This window comes from Anomaloglossus baeobatrachus, chromosome 5 (assembly GCF_048569485.1).
Source record: "Anomaloglossus baeobatrachus isolate aAnoBae1 chromosome 5, aAnoBae1.hap1, whole genome shotgun sequence".
NCBI classification, from domain to species: Eukaryota; Metazoa; Chordata; class Amphibia; order Anura; family Aromobatidae; genus Anomaloglossus; species Anomaloglossus baeobatrachus.
This window is the reverse complement of record NC_134357.1, coordinates 236770402-236792937: the sequence shown is the minus strand read 5'-3', so window position 1 is coordinate 236792937 and position 22536 is coordinate 236770402. Positions and strand designations below refer to the sequence as shown.

The 22536-nt window shown below is 43.3% G+C and overlaps 1 protein-coding gene across 6 annotated transcripts in view; it reads left to right on the top strand.

The window, feature by feature from the left end:
* Positions 1-22536, top strand: part of LOC142311090 (uncharacterized) — a 337525-nt gene that overhangs the window by 288963 nt on the left and 26026 nt on the right. For all 6 annotated transcript variants that reach the window (XM_075349176.1, XM_075349172.1, XM_075349171.1 and 3 more), the window contains exons 9-11: positions 2806-2932; positions 13934-14028; positions 15512-15617. In XM_075349176.1, the coding sequence (XP_075205291.1) occupies positions 2806-2932; positions 13934-14028; positions 15512-15617 (328 nt within the window). The remainder of the gene's footprint in view (positions 1-2805; positions 2933-13933; positions 14029-15511; positions 15618-22536) is intronic.

The following is a 22536-nucleotide window of genomic DNA, read 5'->3' as shown; positions in this document are numbered from 1 at the left end:
CTGCGGTATTTCGCGGTTTACCTCCGGTAATGTACATCGCTTGCCTGCAGTTTTGCAGGGAAGTGATGTCATTATGACAGGAAGAGGAAGCGGAGCAGAGAGTAAACACACACATACAGTTAGGTCCAGAAATATTTGGACAGTGACACAATTTTCGCGAGTTGGGCTCTGCATGCCACCACATTGGATTTGAAATGAAACCTCTACAACAGAATTCAAGTGCAGATTGTAACGTTTAATTTGAAGGTTTGAACAAAAATATCTGATAGAAATTGTAGGAATTGTACACATTTCTTTACAAACACTCCACATTTTAGGAGGTCAAAAGTAATTGGACAAATAAACCAAACCCAAAAAAAAAAATTTATTTTCAATATTTTGTTGCGAATCCTTTGGAGGCAATCACTGCCTTAAGTCTGGAACCCATGGACATCACCACACGCTGGGTTTCCTCCTTCTTAATGCTTTGCCAGGCCTTTACAGCCGCAGCCTTCAGGTCTTGCTTGTTTGTGGGTCTTTCCATCTTAAGTCTGGATTTGAGCAAGTGAAATGCATGCTCAATTGGGTTAAGATCTGGTGATTGACTTGGCCATTGCAGAATGTTCCACTTTTTTGCACTCATGAACTCCTGGGTAGCTTTTGCTGTATGCTTGGGGTCATTGTCCATCTGTACTATGAAGCGCCGTCCAATCAACTTTGCGGCATTTGGCTGAATCTGGGCTGAAAGTATATCCCGGTACACTTCAGAATTCATCCGGCTACTCTTGTCTGCTGTTATGTCATCAATAAACACAAGTGACCCAGTGCCATTGAAAGCCATGCATGCCCATGCCATCACGTTGCCTCCACCATGTTTTACAGAGGATGTGGTGTGCCTTGGATCATGTGTCGTTCCCTTTCTTCTCCAAACTTTTTTCTTCCCATCATTCTGGTACAGGTTGATCTTGGTCTCATCTGTCCATAGAATACTTTTCCAGAACTGAGCTGGCTTCATGAGGTGTTTTTCAGCAAATTTAACTCTGGCCTGTCTATTTTTGGAATTGATGAATGGTTTGCATCTAGATGTGAACCCTTTGTATTTACTTTCATGGAGTCTTTTCTTTACTGTTGACTTAGAGACAGATACACCTACTTCACTGAGAGTGTTCTGGACTTCAGTTGATGTTGTGAACGAGTTCTTCTTCACCAAAGAAAGTATGCGGCGATCATCCACCACTGTTGTCATCCGTGGACGCCCAGGCCTTTTTGAGTTCCCAAGCTCACCAGTCAATTCCTTTTTTCTCAGAATGTACCCGACTGTCGATTTTGCTACTCCAAGCATGTCTGCTATCTCTCTGATGGATTTTTTCTTTTTTTTTTCAGCCTCAGGATGTTCTGCTTCACCTCAATTGAGAGTTCCTTAGACCGCATGTTGTCTGGTCACAGCAACAGCTTCCAAATGCAAAACCACACACCTGTAATCAACCCCAGACCTTTTAACTACTTCATTGATTACAGGTTAACGAGGGAGACGCCTTCAGAGTTAATTGCAGCCCTTAGAGTCCCTTGTCCAATTACTTTTGGTCCCTTGAAAAAGAGGAGGCTATGCATTACAGAGCTATGATTCCTAAACCCTTTCTCCGATTTGGATGTGAAAACTCTCATATTGCAGCTGGGAGTGTGCACTTTCAGCCCATATTATATATATAATTGTATTTCTGAACATGTTTTTGTAAACAGCTAAAATAACAAAACTTGTGTCACTGTCCAAATATTTCTGGACCTAACTGTATCAGACACACACAGATATCGCAGACACAGACACAGACATAGAACACAGACACAGACACATAGAACACACATAGAAATCAAACGGAAATATAGAAAACAAAACTCGTGGGCTCCGCTGTATATTTACCGTCCAGCCGAGGTAAGCGCACAGCGGCGGCCCGGTATTCTCAGGCTGGGGAGGGAGAGGGGCAGGGTTAATGTCCCCCGCCTTCCTCCCACCTCCCGCAGCCGAGAATATCAGCCGCAGCTGCCCCGGGACTGTCGCATGCATTATGTGGCAGTACTGGAGTGTCCCCAACTCTTCCTGCTGCCGTGATACAGTGGCAGTCAGGGTAATACAAGGAGTTAATGGTGGCAGATCGCCGCCATTAACTCCAGGCTTGATCATGGCAGCGTCTATGTGACAGCTGACATGATCAAACTGTAAGTAAAGTGAAAAAACACAGACACCGAAAAATCCTTTATTTTAAATAAAACACAAATAAGCCTCGTTCACCCCTTTTATTAACCCCTCCCGAAACAAAGCTCCGCCGTAATCCACAGCTCCGGCATAATCCACAGCTCCTGCGCTGCTTACATCCAGCCGCGACTGACACACAGCGCTGAATGCAGGCTCGCAGCGAGACAGCAGAGGTAATTACCGGTCATTTCCCACGGCCGGTAATGTGAACTCACTACCGACCGTGAGAAATGCAGCGATATATCCTCTATCCTTCTATCTGTCTCTTTATCTATCTATCTACTATCTAAGAAGGAAATGATTTTTTTTTCAATGTGCTTTATTGCATTGAATGCAATAAAGCACATGTACCAACCTGCACGCGGCAATACCGCGAACAATACCGCGGTAAAACCGCAGCAAACCGCATGCGGTTTTTGGGTGCGGTTTGCAGCGGTTTTTTACCGCGAGTGCGGTAATCTTTGAATACCTGCGGAATTTTCTTGAGAAAATTCCATTTTCCAGTGCGCACAGGGCCTAAGTGTTTGCACGGTGGATCTTTTTTACAACTGAATTTCTATCTTTTTGTGTATCAGGTTCCTATAAGATGTCAGGATGTCACAGTCTATTTCTCCATGGAGGAGTGGGAGTATGTAGAAGGACACAAAGAACAGTATGAGGACATTATTACTATGGAGAACAACCAGACTCCAGTACTTAAAGGTAAGAGAAGAACTTCCTTTTCCTTATAAGAGTATTTCAGAAAATCAAGTTATCACTTATCCACAAAGGTCCAACATTTTGTCATTTAGTGTCAGAGTGGTGATTCTGTCCCCTGTTTTAATGGAGCTGTGGTTTAGCACATGGATTTTATCTCTGTTCATTCTCTATGGGACTACTGGAGGTATTCAAGCGAGTCCTGTAATTGATAATCTCCAGTACCAGCGCACAACTGCGCGTGGTCACTCACCAGTCGTTATAGGTCCCAGCGTTTCGTCTATTTACCCCTTTCTTGTGATATTTTGATGTCCCTGGAACATTTCACTATAGAGTTGTACAGAAAATGCACAGTTTTTGAGTGACCATGTATGTTTTGCTCATTTTTGTTTTGCCTTTTTTAGATGTCTGCGTTTTTTTTAACCAGGCGTTTTATGTTGTTTTTGTAGCCTACAATAACAATGAATGTGTAAAGTATGGAGCAGCATCATAGTGGAAACCACCTTATGAATGGTCAGGTCACTTATTTTAACTCCATAACGACGACCTAACGTCTCAAAACGTCGGAATTGCATGGTACTTATTCTGTTCCAACACTTTGAGACGCTCTGCCAAAAAAAGCCTGTAGCGCCCCCCAGCGTTGGAAAATCTCCGGGATTTCAGCTACCAGGGGTAGCTGAGATCCTGGAGATCATGATTCAGGCTGTTTTTTCCTGTCCCTGGTCACGTGATCACCGGTATACACCGTATACCGATGATCACGTTGCAGTAAATGACAGCGCCAGTAAATGATTTATCTCTCATCTGGCATGATCAAACATGTCAGATGGGAGATAAATCTCCTCCCCCAGTCCCCTCCGGTCCCCCAGTGTCGCCAAAGTGCCCCCCCAACACCCTCCCGATCATCCAAGATGGCGGCGCGCACACTAGTGCTCCGCCTGCATTCACCTTCTTTCTCGGATTTCTGTTGCATGTGCCATGACACATGCGACAGAAAACTCTTCCCCAGGTCCAGCTAAGTCACCCCCCGTAACACCCCCGGGTCTACAGGTCCCCTGTACCTGGAATAGTGTTGATCCCCCGCGAGCCCTCCTCCCTCACAATAGACGATGGCCGCATGCGCAAAGAGTGGCTGTCAGCTCAGCTTCCTGCTTTGAGAAACGCTGTGCTGGCTGCATGCACTCTGCTGCTGTGGACCCGGGGAGAGTAGGTGCAGAATCTTTGCACCCACACTCCTCACATGGAGGGTCTGCACTCCTAGAAAATGGGAGATACGTTCTCTGAGCGTGCCCCCCATATTCAAGAAGGTCCAGAGTCGTCGTTGGACCTCCAAAATGTATTACAGGGGACACGATTTTTTTTTTCTTTACAATAAATTGGTGAAAGAGGCAATGTGTTAGGGAGTGTTTTTTTCAAATACATTTTTTTTGTCGTCTATTTTTTTTTTTTTTATTACTGACAGTTATGATGTCGGGTATCTGATAGCCACCATGACATCACTAACTGCTGGGCTGGATGCCATGTGACATTAAGCATCTTGTATCAACCCCATTTATTACCTCGTTTGCCACCGCACCAGGGCAATGGGATGAGCCAGGGCGAAGCACCAGGATTGGCGCATCTAATGGATGTGCCACTTCTGGGGCAGCTGCGGCCTATTTTTAGGCTAGGAAGGGCCAATAACTATGGACCTTCCCACCCTGAGAATACCAGACTACAGCTGTCTGCTTTACCTTGGCTAGTGAACCAATTTGGGGGACCCCACTTTTTTGTTTAATTATTTATCTATAAATAATTATAAAAGAGAGCCTGGGGTGCCCTCCAAATTGGATCACCAACCAAGGTAAAGCTGCCAGCTGTGGTTTGCAGGCTGCAGGCTATCAAAAATGGGGGGACCTCACTTTGTTTTTGTTTGTTTTGTTTTTTTAAATTATCTATTTTTTGACTAAATACAAGGCTAGGCACCCTTTAGTGCCACATGGAAGTCACTAAAGGGTGCCAGCTTAGAATATGTAGGGGGGTGGGACATTATATACAGTTAGGTCCAGAAATATTTGGACAGTGACACAAGTTTTGTTATTTTAGCTGTTTACAAAAACATGTTCAGAAATACAATTATATATATATAATATGGGCTGAAAGTGCACACTCCCAGCTGCAATATGAGAATTTTCACATCCAAATCGGAGAAAGGGTTTAGGAATCATAGCTCTGTAATGCATAGCCTCCTCTTTTTCAAGGGACCAAAAGTAATTGGACAAGGGACTCTAAGGACTGCAATTAACTCTGAAGGCGTCTCCCTCGTTAACCTGTAATCAATGAAGTAGTTAAAAGGTCTGGGGTTGATTACAGGTGTGTGGTTTTGCATTTGGAAGCTGTTGCTGTGACCAGACAACATGCGGTCTAAGGCACTCTCAATTGAGGTGAAGCAGAACATCCTGAGGCTGAAAAAAAAGAAAAAATCCATCAGAGAGATAGCAGACATGCTTGGAGTAGCAAAATCAACAGTCGGGTACATTCTGAGAAAAAAGGAATTGACTGGTGAGCTTGGGAACTCAAAAAGGCCTGGGCGTCCACGGATGACAACAGTGGTGGATGATCGCCGCATACTTTCTTTGGTGAAGAAGAACCCGTTCACAACATCAACTGAAGTCCAGAACACTCTCAGTGAAGTAGGTGTATCTGTCTCTAAGTCAACAGTAAAGAGAAGACTCCATGAAAGTAAATACAAAGGGTTCACATCTAGATGCAAACCATTCATCAATTCCAAAAATAGACAGGCCAGAGTTAAATTTGCTGAAAAACACCTCATGAAGCCAGCTCAGTTCTGGAAAAGTATTCTATGGACAGATGAGACAAAGATCAACCTGTACCAGAATGATGGGAAGAAAAAAGTTTGGAGAAGAAAGGGAACGGCACATGATCCAAGGCACACCACATCCTCTGTAAAACATGGTGGAGGCAACGTGATGGCATGGGCATGCATGGCTTTCAATGGCACTGGGTCACTTGTGTTTATTGATGACATAACAGCAGACAAAAGTAGCCGGATGAATTCTGAAGTGTACAGGGATATACTTTCAGCCCAGATTCAGCCAAATGCCGCAAAGTTGATCGGACGGCGCTTCATAGTACAGATGGACAATGACCTCAAGCATACAGCCAAAGCTACCCAGGAGTTCATGAGTGCAAAAAAGTGGAACATTCTGCAATGGCCAAGTCAATCACCAGATCTTAACCCAATTGAGCATGCATTTCACTTGCTCAAATCCAGACTTAAGACGGAAAGACCCACAAACAAGCAAGACCTGAAGGCTGCGGCTGTAAAGGCCTGGCAAAGCATTAAGAAGGAGGAAACCCAGCGTTTGGTGATGTCCATGGGTTCCAGACTTAAGGCAGTGATTGCCTCCAAAGGATTCGCAACAAAATATTGAAAATAAAAATATTTTGTTTGGGTTTGGTTTATTTGTCCAATTACTTTTGACCTCCTAAAATGTGGAGTGTTTGTAAAGAAATGTGCACAATTCCTACAATTTCTATCAGATATTTTTGTTCAAACCTTCAAATTAAACGTTACAATCTGCACTTGAATTCTGTTGTAGAGATTTAATTTCAAATCCAATGTGGTGGCATGCAGAGCCCAACTCGCGAAAATTGTGTCACTGTCCAAATATTTCTGGACCTAACTGTATGTGTTTGACATCTGTCTTTCTATCTACCTATCCATCCATCCATCCATCCTTCCTGGCTTTTTAGGCTGTGTGCCCGTGATTAGGGTTTCAAGCATTTTGGACGCTGTGTATTCGCTGCATCTAAAATGCTGCGTTGTACAATAAAAGCGCAGTGGAAGGATTTTTAGAAATCCCATGGCCACTGTGCTTATTTTCTACACAGCATAAACTGACATCTAGCGCTGCAGCATGTCAATTTATGGTGCGGAGACGAGTGTTCTCTGTGGAGAGAATAGCGCTAAAGTCAGCAGCGACCCGAACCTGGATCGTGGTCATGGCAGCTGCATTCTTCCATTGACAACACTCACATCTCCACAGACTCTGTTGTCGGATCGTGGGCACGTATCCTAAAAGTGAGAAATTTGCTGCTAGAGCAACATTTTTGTGATGCCCCTGGGGGTTCAAAATGCTCACTATACCCCTGAATAAAATCCTTGAGGGGTCTAGTTTCCAAATTGGGGTCACTTGTGTTGGGTTTCTGCTGTACAGGTACTCTAGGGGCCCTGCAAATGCGACATGGTGCCTGCAATTTATTTCAGTTTTTCCAAAATTCAAATGGTGCTCCTTCCATTCCAAGCCCTTCTGTTTGTCCAAACAGAGGTTTTTGTCCGCATGTGGGGTATCCCTGCGCTAGAAATTGGATAACAAACTGTGGGGTCCACTTTTTGGTGTTTCTTCTTGAAAAAGTGAGAAATTTGGTGATAAAGCAACAGTTTTGGGAAAAAATAAAAATGTTCAATGTGACGACCTAAAGCCTGCTTTACACGCTACAAGATATCTTACGATGTGTCGGCGGGGTCACGTCGTAAGTGACGCACATCTGGCATCATAAGGTATGTTGTAGCGTGTGACAGCGACGTGCAATTGCGATTGAACGAAAAACCGTTCATCGCATGCAGGTCGTTCGTTCCTGACGAATTGAACGTCAGATTGTTCATCGTACCCGGGGTAGCGCACATCGCAGCGTGTGACACCCCGGGAATGATGAACAGATCTCACCTGCCTCCTGCGGCTCCCGGCCCACAATGCGGAAGGAAGGTGGTGGGCGGGATGTTTACGTCCCGCTCAGCTCTGCCCCTCCGCTTCTATTGGCCGGGTGCCGCGTGACGTCGATGTGACGCCAAACGTCCCTCCCACTCCAGGAAGTGGACGTTCGCCGCCCACATTGAGGTCGTATGGAAGGTAAGTATGTGTGATGGGGGTTAATCGTCTGTGCGGCACGTTCAACAAATTGAACGTGCTGCACATACGATGGAGGCGTTGCAAATCGCATACGATATCGTATGCGCAATTGCAATGTGTAAAGCAGGCTTTAGGTTATCAAATTCTGTGAAGTAAGTGTGGGTTCACAATGTTCACTATACCACTGGATAAAATTCTTGAGAGTTCTAGTTTCCAGAATGGGGTCTCTTGTGGGGAAGCTCCATTGTTTAGGCATCACAGGGGCTCTCCAAACGCGACTTGACGTTCGCTAATGATTCCAGCCAATTTTGCAGTCAAACGGCGCTCCTTCCCTTCCGAGCCCTGCCGTGCACCCAAACAGTTGATTTCCAGAACATATGAGGCATCGGCGAACTCAGGAGAAATTGCACAATACATTTTATGGTGCATTTTTTCCTGATATCCTTGTGAAAAAAGCTACTTGGTTGAAGTAACAATTTTGTGGTAAAAATTTCTTACTTTTATTTTCACGGCTCAACATTATAAAATTCTGTGAAGCCCCCGAGGGTTCAAAGTTCTCACCAAACATCTAAATAAATTCTTTGAGGGGCCTAGTTTTCAAAATGTGGTCAGTTGTGGGGGGGTTTCTGCTGTCTAGGTAACTTAGGGGCACTAAAAATTCAACATGGTACCCACAATCTTTTTTAGCTACATTTGCTTTCCAAAATTCAAATATTGCTCCTTCTGTTCCAGGCCCTCCCATTTGTCCAAACAGAGGTTTCTGACCACATGTGGGGTATCAGCGCGCTCAGGAGAAACTGGGGAACAAATCTTGTGCTCCATTTTGTTGTGTTACTTCTTCTAAAAGTGAATAAAATGGTGCTAGAGCAACATTTTTAGGTAAAATATATATATATATATATATATAGATATATATATATTTTTTTTTTCTTCCACATTGCTTTAGTTCCTTTGAAACACCTGAAGGGTTAATAAACTTCTTGGATGTGATTTTGACTACCTTGAGGGGTGCAGTTTTAGAATGGGGTCACTTTTGGGTATTTTCTGTCACCTAGGCCTCCCGAAGTCACTTCAAATGTGATGTGGTCCCCAAAAAAAATATTTTGTAAATTTTGTTGACAAACTGGGAAAATACTGATGAACATTGAACCCTTATATGATTCCTAACCCCAAAAAATTTTGTTTCCAAAATTGCGCTGATGTCAAGTAGACATGTGGGAAATGTTATTTATTAACTATTTTGTGTGATATAACTCTCTGGTTTAACAGTATAAAAATCTAAATTTTCGACAAAATTATTATTTTTTTCATAAATAAACTCAAAAAATATTGTCCAAAATTTAGTACTAACATGAAGTCCAATATGTAACGAAAAAACAGTCTCAGAATCACTGGGATCCATTGAAGTATTCCCGAGTTATAACCTCATAAAATGACACTGGTCAGAATTGCAAAATTTGGTCTGGTCATTAAGGTGAAAATTAGCTCCGTCACTAAGGGGTTAAATACTTGTTTTTGTAAACATAAATTTATTAAAGCTTAATTTTTTTATTAAAAATGAATAAAATCCTGAATCTATGACTGGCAAGTCAGTTTTTAATAGGGATTAATAATAAGAGTCTTTCAGGTGCTTTTTGAGTTATTTTTCATGCGTTTTTTGGAATCGACTCGCTCCAAAAGACTCTTTAACAAACAGATGTGAGAACAATACCCTAAGATCATCAGTGTTATCTTATCTAAGAGATCTGTTTAAACATGTATGTAGACTCATCAGACAGTCTGGACTTTCATGAGACAAGTGAATCATGCTGACATAGCTTAATATAAAATGATGAGACAAATATATATACATCGCAGAATAAGCTCTTTTCATAGTTTACCCAATAGGAGACGTGTTACGTATTATTGGCTCCTAGCCAACTGATTTCTTTAAATGTATGTTAACTTCCGTAATTAAACCAGTCGTATTTTCTATGCAGATCCGTGTACATTTCTCTGGTCTATATGGAAGAATTGTATGCATGCTACTAACAAATGACTAATATGATTTGGATGCAGACGGGGTTAAGGTGTAGAAGTAAAACTTGGATTACATCACTGTAAGGCTATGTGCGCACAGTGCGTTTTTCACAGCGTTTTTGCGCGTTTTCCGGGTGCGTTTTTGGCCTCAAAACTGCATGACTTTTTACTTCCCCAGCAAAGTCTATGAGTTCTCATTTTTGCTGTCCGCACACAACTTTTTTTTTTCGCTGCGTTTTTGAGCTTGAAAAAAAAAATGGACATGTTAATTCTTTCCTGCGTTTTGCTGCGTTTTTCGCCCATGCAATGCATTGGAAAAACGCAGCAAAACGCAGAGATCAAAAACGCAGCCAAAAACGCACCAAATCGCGGTAAAAATGCATGCGTTTTTTGACGCGTTTTTCGACGCGGGTGCGTTTTTGTGCGTTTTTATCGGCCAAAAACGCACAAAAACGCAGCGTCAAAAAAAACGCAGCGTGCGCACATAGCCTAAATTATGGCCCCCTTAACAGATGGCCAATGGTCATTAGGTGTCTGGACTGGGACAACACATCCCCCCCTTCCAAATAGCAGCATGATAGACAAGGTAAGATAAGAAATTTTCTCACCTGTTTGTGGAGTGCGCAATCTCCCCTCTCATGTCTGCCGTTTGGAAGCAAAGACAACACGGATGTCTGTCGTCCAGACTGTTCGCCCTAGAGTATATTCGGGCGCCATCTGTTAAGGGGGCCATAAATTTACAGTGATGCAATCTAATTATGCATCTACCTTAACCCCGTCTGCATCCAAATCATGAGTCATTTGTTAATAGCATGCATACTATTCTTCCATACAGACCAGAGAAATGTACACGGATCTGCATGGAAAATATGACTACCTTTATTGCGGAAGTTAAGACACATTTAAAGGAATCAGTTGGCTAGGAGCCAAGAATAAGTAAAACGTCTCCTATTGGGTAAACCGTAAAATAGCTAAGTCTGTGATATACAGTATACTGTAATGTATTTCCTCATTTATATTAAGCTATGTCAGCATGATTCACTTCTCACATGAAAGTCCAGACTGTCTGGTTAGTCTTATGATGTCTGAATGCAGATATACGAGGGGCGATCCAAAAGTAATGATAATCGGTTATTTCTATTGCACACAGAAATTAAAATAAAATGTTTTCTTCTCTCTTAGGTACCCACTAGTCCAGGAAAAAAACCCCCACTTAAATAGGCCACGATTCCCGGGAGCTACATTCATTTGAATATGAACTGCCGAGGAGTGAACATCAAAATGGAAAAAAACAAGCTCAGAGCTGTCATCAAATACCTCTGCTTGAAAAAAATGACTACCAAAGACATACACAGCGACTTGGTGGAAACATTGGGGGACTCTTCTCCTCCATATTCCACAGTTGCACGCTGGGCCAAGGAATTTAAGCTGAGAAGAACATCGACGGAAGATGAACATCGTGAGTGACGCCCATCCACGTCCCTCAATGAAGACAACGTGGAAAAAGTTGAAGAAGTTGTATTGGCAGATCGAAGAGTGACTATCAGGCATATAGCTGAGGTCACAGGGATCTCATATGGCAGTATTCAAAGAATCCTTGCAAAAGAATTGCATATGAGAAAGGTCTCCGCGCGTTGGGTGCCAAAAATGTTAACCGACGAGCAAAAGAAGAAACGAGTTGATATTTCAATAGCAAATCTCGAAAAGTTCCAAGCAGTTAAGGAGAATTTTTTGTCACGTTTTTTGACCATGGACAAGACCTGGATCCACCACTTTCATCCCGAAACTAAACAACAATCGATGACATGGAAACGAACCGACGCCGAAGAAATTCAAAGTGTCAAGCTCAGCAGGGAAGGTTACGGCATCCGTTTTTTGGGATGCTGAAGGAATTATTATGGTGGACTATTTGGAGAAGGGAGCCACTATTACGGGCTCCTACTACGCAGAGCAAAGAAGAAGATTGCGGGAGGCTATCAAGGAGAAAAGGCGTGGCAAACTGCGGGCTGGAGTGCTGTTTCACCAAGATAACGCGCCGGCTCACAAAGCTGCAGTTGCCATGGCAACCATTGAAGAAGCGAGGTTTGAACTGGTGGAACACCCCCCTCTATTCGCCAGATCTAGCCCCCAGTGACTTCTTTCTCTTTCCTCGCCTCAAGGAACACCTCCGGGGCAAGAAATTTGATGACAATAGCGACGTGATAACCGCTGTTGGGGATTTTTTTGAGGGTCAAGATCAAGAATTTTTTTCGAAGGGAATTCTAAGTTTAGAATAGAGATGGACTAAATGTATAGACTTGTTAGGAGACTATGTAGAAAAAATACATTTTTTTTAATATATTCTTTGTGTTTATTATTGATTATCATTACTTTTGGATCGCCCCTCGTAGGTGTGGTACACAGTTCAAGCACTATCTTAAATCCTGGTTTTTGGATATCTTCATATAACTCTTAATACTCATAATAGTTCATAATCATGTCCATAATAACATATAATCTGGAAGGCATCAGCAGTGTGAAATATCCTGCCCCTGCTTGTTTTAGGAACATTCACGCTCATCTTCATGGAGCAGTACAACACATATACCCATACGGTCTTACTGCATGTAGTGCAAATGGTCCATGAGATAGGAGGCAAAAAATACTTCCCCAGCCCTAAGTGCTGTCACCCACCGCTATGCCTCTGCAGTGTGGTGCTCTGACTGCCATGCCCATTTGACTGCCTCACCTCCTCTCTTCTGAGCTTCTCATGGGAGCAGGCACAGTGGCATAAGTGTAGGTGATACATACCGTAGTTACCTAGATAAAACATTACCATATCTCTCTCCTTATAACCCTAGGTGACTGCATTTTGTCTTTGAAATAAATATTTTATTCCTGTCATGCATGCCCTTGATTGTGTAGATTTTTGGAAAACTAAAAAGCACAGCATTCCCTTACCAAAACTAAACTTTATGCTAGGAGTTGTAGTTTCCAAAAATGACGTCATTCTGGTGGATTTCCTGATGAAGAAGTGGGGTACACTTCGAAACGCGTTGAATTAAACCACCTTGCATTATATTTCTCCTGGACGTGTGTCGTATCTCTAGTAACACAGAGGTAGATCCACATTTTAAAGTGTTCCTGAGCGGCTTTTGGGTTTTTCTAGCAAGTGGACTCTGCAGCAGTGGGTTACAGGTGATACTCAACTTTATAAGATAAGCATATTCCCTTATTTATTTTCACTATGTTTTTGGGTAAGACCCTATTGCGCTTTTTTCCCCTCCAGCACTTTAAACATAGCAAAAAAAGGTCAAATTATAGGAAATTCAGTTTTCTCTTTTTGTGGCGTTGCTTTTAATTTTAGTGTAGGGACTCACAAGACAGTGAGGACCCGTAACATGAGTTGCCAGCTTACGTATTTTGGCCAAAATATTAACCAATACTTCATAAATATATTTTTTGCATGTTATATTTTTAAGCAGGGTGCAGTGAAGCCCATCAATGTAGGCTTTGTAAACTATGGTGTCTGTACCGATGGGGTGCACTTATATAGTGCTAGGCAGCCGGCCTAATCTAATAGTATGGACATTACTGTTAGGCTGTAAGTCAGACACTGTGTGACCAGTGCCCTATACTAACCTTATCTGTGTGCAATTTTAATACTAAGCAATCATGACCTCTATGGATTGGTAGGTTGTGAGTGGTTCATTAGTATTTTGCAATTGTGTTGCCTCCAATTATGTTGCCTAATCTTTATTAGGCTGGAGTTACACTTGCGAGGATTGCATCACTGGGACTGGCCAGCGGCTCTCATGACTTTGGCGTGTGAGATTCATGTATTTCTATGCACCTGACACCTTCCCATCAGGTTATGGTATTCAAGCAATCCCTTCAAGACCATCCAGGATTGGTGCATCGAACATTGCTAAAAACATTCACCTATTTTCTTTTATTGGTTACGTAGGCAAAAACAATAAGTTTTATAGTACACAAGATCGTTCAATTTTAGCTGTTTGGTTTGTTTGGGTTTTTTTTACCCACCAAGTATTAAATTTGGACCATGGTATTCAGTTACTATATGTGTTTTCTACAGATGAATCCAGTGAGAAAGAAATAGAGAGAAGTCCCAGTCCTCTATATTCCAAAGATTGTCCAGTGAAAAATCAGGAAATCCCACAGGATCGTCAGGTAGGTGGAATTCTAAAACGCTGCACATGATAATGTTTAATATATGGTTAGTCAATAGATATTACCATCTCGGACATACAGGCTTCGGCCCAGTCCCACCTGATGATGTATGTACCTCATGGCCTCCAGGACCTCTGTTATTGGTTGTCCGACATATGTGGCATATCCTGTTGAGATGCAAATACTTCTTTTTGTTGAATTGTATTCTATATTTTTATTTCAGAAAAAGATTTAAAGTTGTTATTTTACAACTGAAAACCACTTCTTAAGCGGGCTTTACACACTGCGATATCGGTCCCGATATCGCCATTGTGGGTACCCGCCCCCATCTGTTGCGCGACACGGGCAAATCGCTGCCCGTGCCGCACAACATCGCCCAGACCCGTCACACATACTTACCTGCCCGGCGACGTCGCTGTGACCGGCGAACCGCCTCCTTTTTGAGGGGGCGGTCCGTGCGGCGTCACAGCGACGTCACTGAGCGGCCGCCCAATAGCAGCGGAGGGGCGGAGCTGAGCGGGACGTAACATCCCGCCCACCTCCTTCCTTCCGCATAGCGGCCGGGAGGCAGGTAAGGAGAGCTTACTCGTTCCTGCGGTGTCACACGGAGCGATGTGTGCTGCCGCAGGAACGAGGAACAACTTCGTTACTGCTGCAGTAACGATTTTTGAGAATGGACCCCCATGTCACCGATGAGCGATTTTGCACGTTTTTGCAACGATGCAAAATCGCTCATCGGTGTCACACGCAACGGCATCGCTAATGCGGCCGGATGTGCGTCACAAATTCCATGACCCCAACGAGTTCGCATTAGCGATGTCGTAGCGTGTAAAGCCCCCTTTAATAGCACAAGCCTGCAGATCAAAATACTTACCTCCCAGACCGGTATCGCTCCTGCGATGTCTATGCTGATTCTCCCAACTGTGACAACTAGGAGAACAGTGTCAACATCGGAGGAGAGGCACAGTCCAGGAGATAAGTATTTCATTGGTTTCTAATCTTTTCCATGACCTTCCCATTTTACTTCCCCAATAAAATGTTTAATTCCTTTCCCTCCCCCACCCATCCTATCCCTGTTCTTTAGATAGAAATGTTTACTCATTTGACACATTGATAACCAAGTATTTTGCTACTAATTGAGTATTGATTTTTGTTTTATATTTTATTTTGAACCCTTGTTATGAAAAAATCTTTAATAAAAATTATAGTAAAACAGGAGATAAGTATTCATCTATTTTACTTTGTTCTGTAGGTTAGTGCTATTAAGATGGGGTTGACCTCCAGAAATGGAAAACCCCATTAAGCAAACAATGAACTAAAATAATATGCTCATTATTTTACTGTCTCGTACGATTATAATACTGCTTCCATAGAATATTGTTACCTTGAAAGTTAGATGTCACAAAAGTTTGCTTTCTTTTAACCTTGTCAAAATCCTTTCTTATTTCTATGTAATTTGTTTTTTGTTTATATGGTGAATTAGGTTACATATGTAAGTGATATAAAAGGTGAAGATATAATAGAAGAAGAGAGATATGTGGGTGTAACTCAGCTGTGTGAAGGAAACTTGTCTACAGATGTCACCACAGGTAAATGATTACTGCTAACTAGTAAAAATTACACTCTATTTATTGTGTCTTTACAATAAAACACATGCAGGATGAACATAAAAGAGAATTCTAGTTGTTTTCTTGGCCTTTCAATTCCACAGATCTCAATCTGATAGACGTGTGGGATGTACTATGAGATCAGTAGTGATCCTACCCCACAATTCAGGACTTGAGGGGTATTCCCATCTCAGACGTTTATGGAATAGCCACATATGCCATAAATTTGATAGACAGGGGTCCCTCCTCTGAAACAAAAATTTGTCTTAAGAATGAGCTGCTTCACAATTACTTCTTTTGTAGTTATGAAAATTGCGACCTTGATCAGAATGTATGGATATGTTGTAAATTTATGAGATGGCAGTTCCCTTTGGAAGGATCTGCAGTTAACATCTTCATGCCAGATACTATAGGATACCTTCCAAGGTCAGACAGATGAATTTGTATGGATGATCAGTGTATAATAGAATCATCTGTAGTGTGAATAAATTGTATCAGCAATATTATAAATCATCATAGTTAACAATATTATGCGTTTTACACTTCAGTGATTTTTTTCCCACCCATGCGTCATTTTATATATATAGTGGGTACGGAAAGTATTCATAGCCCTTTACATTTTTTACTCTTTCTTTCATTGCAGCCATTTGGCAAATTCAAAAAAGTTCATTTTTTCTCTCGATAATATACACTCTGCACCCTATCTTGATAGAAAAAAACAGAAATGTAGAAACTTTTTACAATTTATTAAACAAGAAAAAGTGAAATATCACATGGTCATAAGTATTCAGACCTTTTGCTCAGACACTCATATTTAAGTCACATGCAGTCCATTTCCTTGTGATCCTCCTTGAGATGGTTCTACTCCTTCATTGGAGTCCAGCTGTGTTTAATTAAACTGATAGGACTTGATTTGGAAAGGCACACACTTGTCTATATAAAATCTCACAGCCCACAGTGTATGTCAGACCAAATGAGAATCATGAGATCAAAGGAACTGCCCAAGTAGCTCAGAGACAGAATTGTGGCAAGGCACAGATCTGTCCAAGGTTACAAAGAATTTCTGCAGTACTCAAGGTTCCTAAAAGCCTCCATAATCCTTAAATGAAAGAAGTTTGGGACCACCATAACTCTTCCTAGGCCTGGCCGTCCAGCCAAACTGAGCAATCGTGGGAGAAGAGCCTTGGTGAGAGAGGTAAAGAAGAACCCCAACATCACTGTGGCTGAGCTCCAGAGATGCAGTTGGAAAATGGGAGAAAGTTCCACAAAGTCAACTATCACTGCAGCCCTCCACCAGTCGGGCTTTTATGGCAGAGTGGCCCAATTTTCAGTTTATTCTTTTTTACAAAAGTTTAAAATAAGTAATAAATTTCGTTCAACTTCACAATTGTGCCCCACTTGTTGTTGATTCTTCACCATAACATTAAAATTTATATCTTTATATTTGAAGCCTGAAATGTGGGAAAAGGTTGAAAAAATTCAAGGGGGACGAATACTTTCACAAGGCACTGTAGATCTGTGAATTCAGGATGCCATCAATTAAATGTAGCTCCCCGATGGCAGCAGTGCACATGCAGCCCCAAATACGGACACCACCATGTTTCATTGTAATCACCATGCATTTAAAAAAAATAATTTACAAAAATGCTTGGTGCTTACAGTGACACATGGTGATGACTGTCCTTATGTACGAACGGCAACTAAATGAGACAAACCCATGTGCTAATAATAAATATTTATTACACACTCAAAGTAAATGCCACACTAATAAAGGAAACACACAATACTAATAAACCCACAATTACCTAATTACCACGTTATCTAAACACATACACATAATTACAGCCCATTAATTATAGCCCACTTACCTATCACTCGCTATCCCTATACAGAGATCAAGGGGTCCATAGCAGTGACATGGCGAAAAAGAGGCTAATGCAGGAGTAGGGTTTGGTATAGAGGGGGTTAATGGTACTTAGCTCAGTATGCGGATTGTCAGGGGATGATCCCCTCCTGGTGATGCTGCTGCTGGAGGACCAGAGTGCGAGAGAGTTCTGAGCAGAGGGGGAAGAAAAGGGCTAAGAGAGAGAGCTTAGGCTGACTCAGAGACGAGGATGTATCAATCTAGAAGGGCGACTGAGTGCTGTCACCATCGGGTATTTAAACCTGGTGGGGCGCGCTCCCGTGTTATACCGCCCCCATCACGAGTGCTCACAGTGCACAGTGATGGGGAACTCAGGAGCAAGCCACTAGCAAGCATGCCCGCAGGTACGAACGTCGGCGCGGTAATATAACATCACTGCCCCATGCATACTCGCCCCTGCTCGCGTCCTGGCCCGGTGGCGATATCTTTTGAAGTGCCGTTTGTTCTCGCTAATGCCCTGCCAGGCGGTGGGTACTTTCAGATTCCAAGCATCTGTAGTAATGTGATTACATATAGAGAGAATAAAGGTCTATTGACCACATGGCAATGTTTGGATCCAGGCGTCCTTACTAGAGTTGAGCGCGGTTCGCAGTTCTCCAGTTCGCGGTTCGAGTGATTTTGGGGGCTCTTCTAGATCGAACAATAACTCGAGCTTTTTGCTAAAAGCTCGATAGTTCTAGATACGTTCGAGAACGGTTCTAGCAGCAAAAAGCAGGGCTTTTTACAGCTACAGTGTGCAGGAGCCATCGCTGGCAGCCTGCCAGAAGCTGGTAACCAAGATAAACATCGGGTATCCAAGCAAAGCGCTTTGGTTAGTAACCCGATGTTTATCCTAGTTACGTGCAGGAAGCCCACACTTCCCCGCCCAGCTCGCTCCGCCCCCTCCTGCCCGCGGCATGTACACACGTACACACACACACACACTCTGTGCACACACTCTGTGCACACACTCTGCACACACACTCTGCACACACACTCTGCACACATGGTCCCGCTCGGCTTACCTGCGGTGATGAAGTCCTGCCATCCCGACCTCAGCGCTGTCACTGTCCTCCATGGCCGCCGCTTGTCACATCACCTTCTCTCGCTTCCGACCCGAGACTGACTAGCGGTGACGTCACGGGCCTCTCGCGATACTTGGCTGTGAAGGCGGCGGTCATTGAACTCAGTGACAGGTGCTGTCAGTGTGCTGGAGATCAGCGCAGGTAATGTACCTTGCTGACAGCAGCACTTGTCATCCCCTGCAGTGACCTGGGCTGACCCATTGATGTTAGCTCAGGTCACTGCACTGCTCTCCCAGCCAATGGGGAACATCCTGCTCTTCATTGACTGTGGACAGTGTGGATCGTCATGGCAACCCCTTGGATTACACCAGACCTGGATTTGTTTTTCTTTCTAATAAATTGGTTAAAGAGGGAATGTTTTGGGGAGTGTTTTTTCAAATAAAAATGTGTTTGTCGTCTATTTTTTTTTATTACTGACTGGGTTGGTGATGTCAGGTATCTGATAGACGCCTGACCTCACCAACCCCAGGGCTTGATGCCAGGTGACATTACACATCTGGTATTAACCCCATATATTACCACGTTTGCCACTGCACCAGGGCGCGGAATGAGCTGGGGCGAAGCACCAGGATTGGCGCATCTAATGGATGCGCCACTTCTGGGGCGGCTGCGGCCTGCTATTTTTAGGCTGGGGAGAGTCCAATAACCATGGACCTCCCTAGTCTGAGAATATCAGACCCTAGCTGTCTGCTTTACCTTGGCTGGTGATCCAATTTTGGGGGGACCCCTACGTGTTTTTTTTTAAAAATTATTTATTTAATTTAAAATAACAGCGTGGGGTGCCCTCAGTTTTGGATTACCAGCCAAGGTGAGGTTGCCAGCTGTGGTCTGCAGGCTGCAGCCGTCTGCTTTACCCTAGCTGGCTACAAAACTAGGGGGAACCATACGTCATTTTTTTTTTCATTTTTTTGGCTAAATACAAAGCTCCCCTTAGTGCCACATGAAAGGCACCAAAGGGTGCAAAATTACAAAATGCAGGAGAGTGGGACATTATGTGTCTTTCTGCCATTATAATGACAGAAAAGACTGATATGAAGTGTACAAGCACAAGAAAATCACCAGAGCGCTCTACGCTGTGAAAAGCAGTACAAAATGGCACTGGAGTGAACATGTGACCGCCTCATGTAGGATGAAGCTATGGATCCTGGGTAAATTTATGCATTTACCCTCCTTCAGTTTTTTTGCAGTACACAAAAAAAACGAAAGGCACACGGATGACAAACAGATGACATACGGACCGTCTACGGAACGGAAACGGATGCCACACGGATGCACCCGTGAAAAAAAACGGACTGTTTTTTTGCAGACCGCAAAAATGGATCGGTCGTGTTAATGTAGCCTTATTCTGATCTGCCGTTTATAAACAGCAGGCAGAAATAAGTGAATAGCGCCCCCCAGCGTCAGAAAATCTCCGGGGTTTCAGGGTTAGCTGAGACCCTGGAGATCATGATTCAGGACGGTTTTTCCGGTCCCCGCTAACGTGATCACAGGTATACACCGTACACCGATGATCACGTTACAGTAAATGACAGCGCCGGTAAAAAATTATTTATCTCCCATCTGGCATGAACAAACACTTCTTCTCCACTTCCTCTCCACTTCCTCTCCACTTCTTCTCCACTTCTTCTCCACTTTTTCTCCACTTTTTCTCCACTTCTTCTCCACTTCTCCACTTTTTCTCCACTTTTTCTCCACTTCTTCTCCACTTTTTCTCCACTTTTTCTCCACTTTTTCTCCACTTTTTCTCCACTTCTTCTCCACTTCTTCTCCACTTCTTCTCCACTTCTTCTCCACTTCTTCTCCACTTTTTCTCCACTTTTTCTCCACTTTTTCTCCACTTTTTCTCCACTTGTTCTCCATTTTTTCTCCACTTTTTCTCCGTTCTTATTCTCCGTTCTTATTCTCCGTTCTTTTTCTCCGTTCTTTTTCTATGGTCGGTCTACCCATTAACTCTGCCATGCATAGTGTAGCTCTACACCTACTGCACATGTTACTTTATGATTGACATCTCTTTCGTACCAGAGCTGTCTAAGCCTACTCTGACCCCATATTTGTCATTACTATATTGTCCTTGTACTGTATTATGACATTTGTATCATGTGTTTCATTTCTTGCTGTGTTGCAATTTTTTTGCTGCATCCCAATTGTACCTCTACATTGTTCGAGTTTATGTTATTGTTCTCTCACTCTTATGTGATACTGATTATTGTCATTTTTCATGATTACATGCAGATAAGTCCAATCTGACGAAGGCTCAGGCCGAAACATCATTTGTAACTTGTTTTGGACAAAAACATATATGCTTATGAAAATTTTTTTTTTCTTAATACGGACCAATAAAGAGTGATTTTGCATTACTATCCGTTGTGACTTACTGACTTAGTCTGGGAGATTTAGAGTGCCGAGGTTACTCACTAATTTTATCTATTATTACCTCTGAGCACCTATATACCAGTGAGCAGAGCTTCCTCTACAGTAGTTCTCCTGATTAGGCATGCCCTTACCTCATGAGCAGGGCATTGCAGCTTTGGTAGCAACCATTACGACATGGACTCTGCTGCTGTGGACCCGGGGAGAGTGAGTGCAGATTCATTGCACCCACACTCCTCACATGAAGGGTCCGCACTCCTAGAAAATGGGGGATACGTTCTCTGAGCGTGCCCCCCATATTCAAGAAGGTCCAGAGTCGTCGTTGGACCTCCAAAATGTATTACAGGGGACACGAAGGGGAAGGGATAGAAGTCACCCGGGGGACCCGTGACCATGGGTCAAACCGAAGACCCTTTTCCTCCTTCCATATATCCCCGCATAGGCAGGTGTCCCTGCCACACCATTTCAAGGTCTCTCACAGTAGCTTATGGAAATCCGTGGAGTCATGGAAACTCATCCACTCACTCCAGGTTGTATAGAACTTGTCTCCATATCCAGAGAGGTCAGCCGACATTTCCTCCATTCTGTAGATATCGGTCATTTCCGAATACCATTCTGTGATTGGAGGAATTGTGGTCGTTTTCCAATGTCTTGGAATTACCGAGTGGGCGGCTGTTATGCAGAATCTCAGGATGTCTTTCTTGTGGTAAGAGATTGACTGTGGCAAGATGGAAAGTAGGGCAATTTTAGGAGAACTCACCACCTGTCTCCCAGTTATGAGTCGGTAATTGTCAAATACCTTCGTCCAAAAGGTTTTTATCAACTGGCACTCCCACCAGATATGAATCATGGTGCCCGTCTCCTTGTTACATCTCCAACATATTTTGGAGACCTGTGGGAAGATCGCGTGAAGCTTTGACGGATATTGATACCACCGTGTTAATATTTTATAATTTTTCTCTCGTGCAGAGCATGCGATTGACATTTTGTGGCTGAATAGGAAACCTTTCGCCCACTCCTCCCGTGAAATGGTCTCCCCCAGATCCCGTTCCCAAGCCAGCTGGTAATTTATCTTTTCAGCTTCACCATGTCTGATGAGGACCTTATATATGAGGGAGATAGCATGATCTGGGGAGTCCCCCCTTCTGAACAGTTCCTCCATTGGAGTAAGAGTTCTGCGGATCAGGCCCTCTGCCTCCCGTGTAGCGATAAACGACTGCAGCTGTATGTACTCAAACCACTGTGCTCCTCTACCCATGGGCCGCAATCGGATATCCTGAAAGTCAGGCAGCTTACCATCCACGAGAATGTCCCCGACGCGGGTGTCCTCCACCGCCCTCCATCCGAGAAAAGCGCTCTTCCGATAACCAGGACGGAAAGAAGGGCAAGAAAAGAGAGGAGACAGGGGGCCTAGAGTGTTTAGTGGAGCAAATTTGCTTGATACTGTATGCCAAACTTTGAGGGTGTCTTTTGTGTATTTCGGTGCCGGACCTATCATGGAAATGTCAGTTAATGGTATCCAGGGGAGATGTCCCAGAGGGAC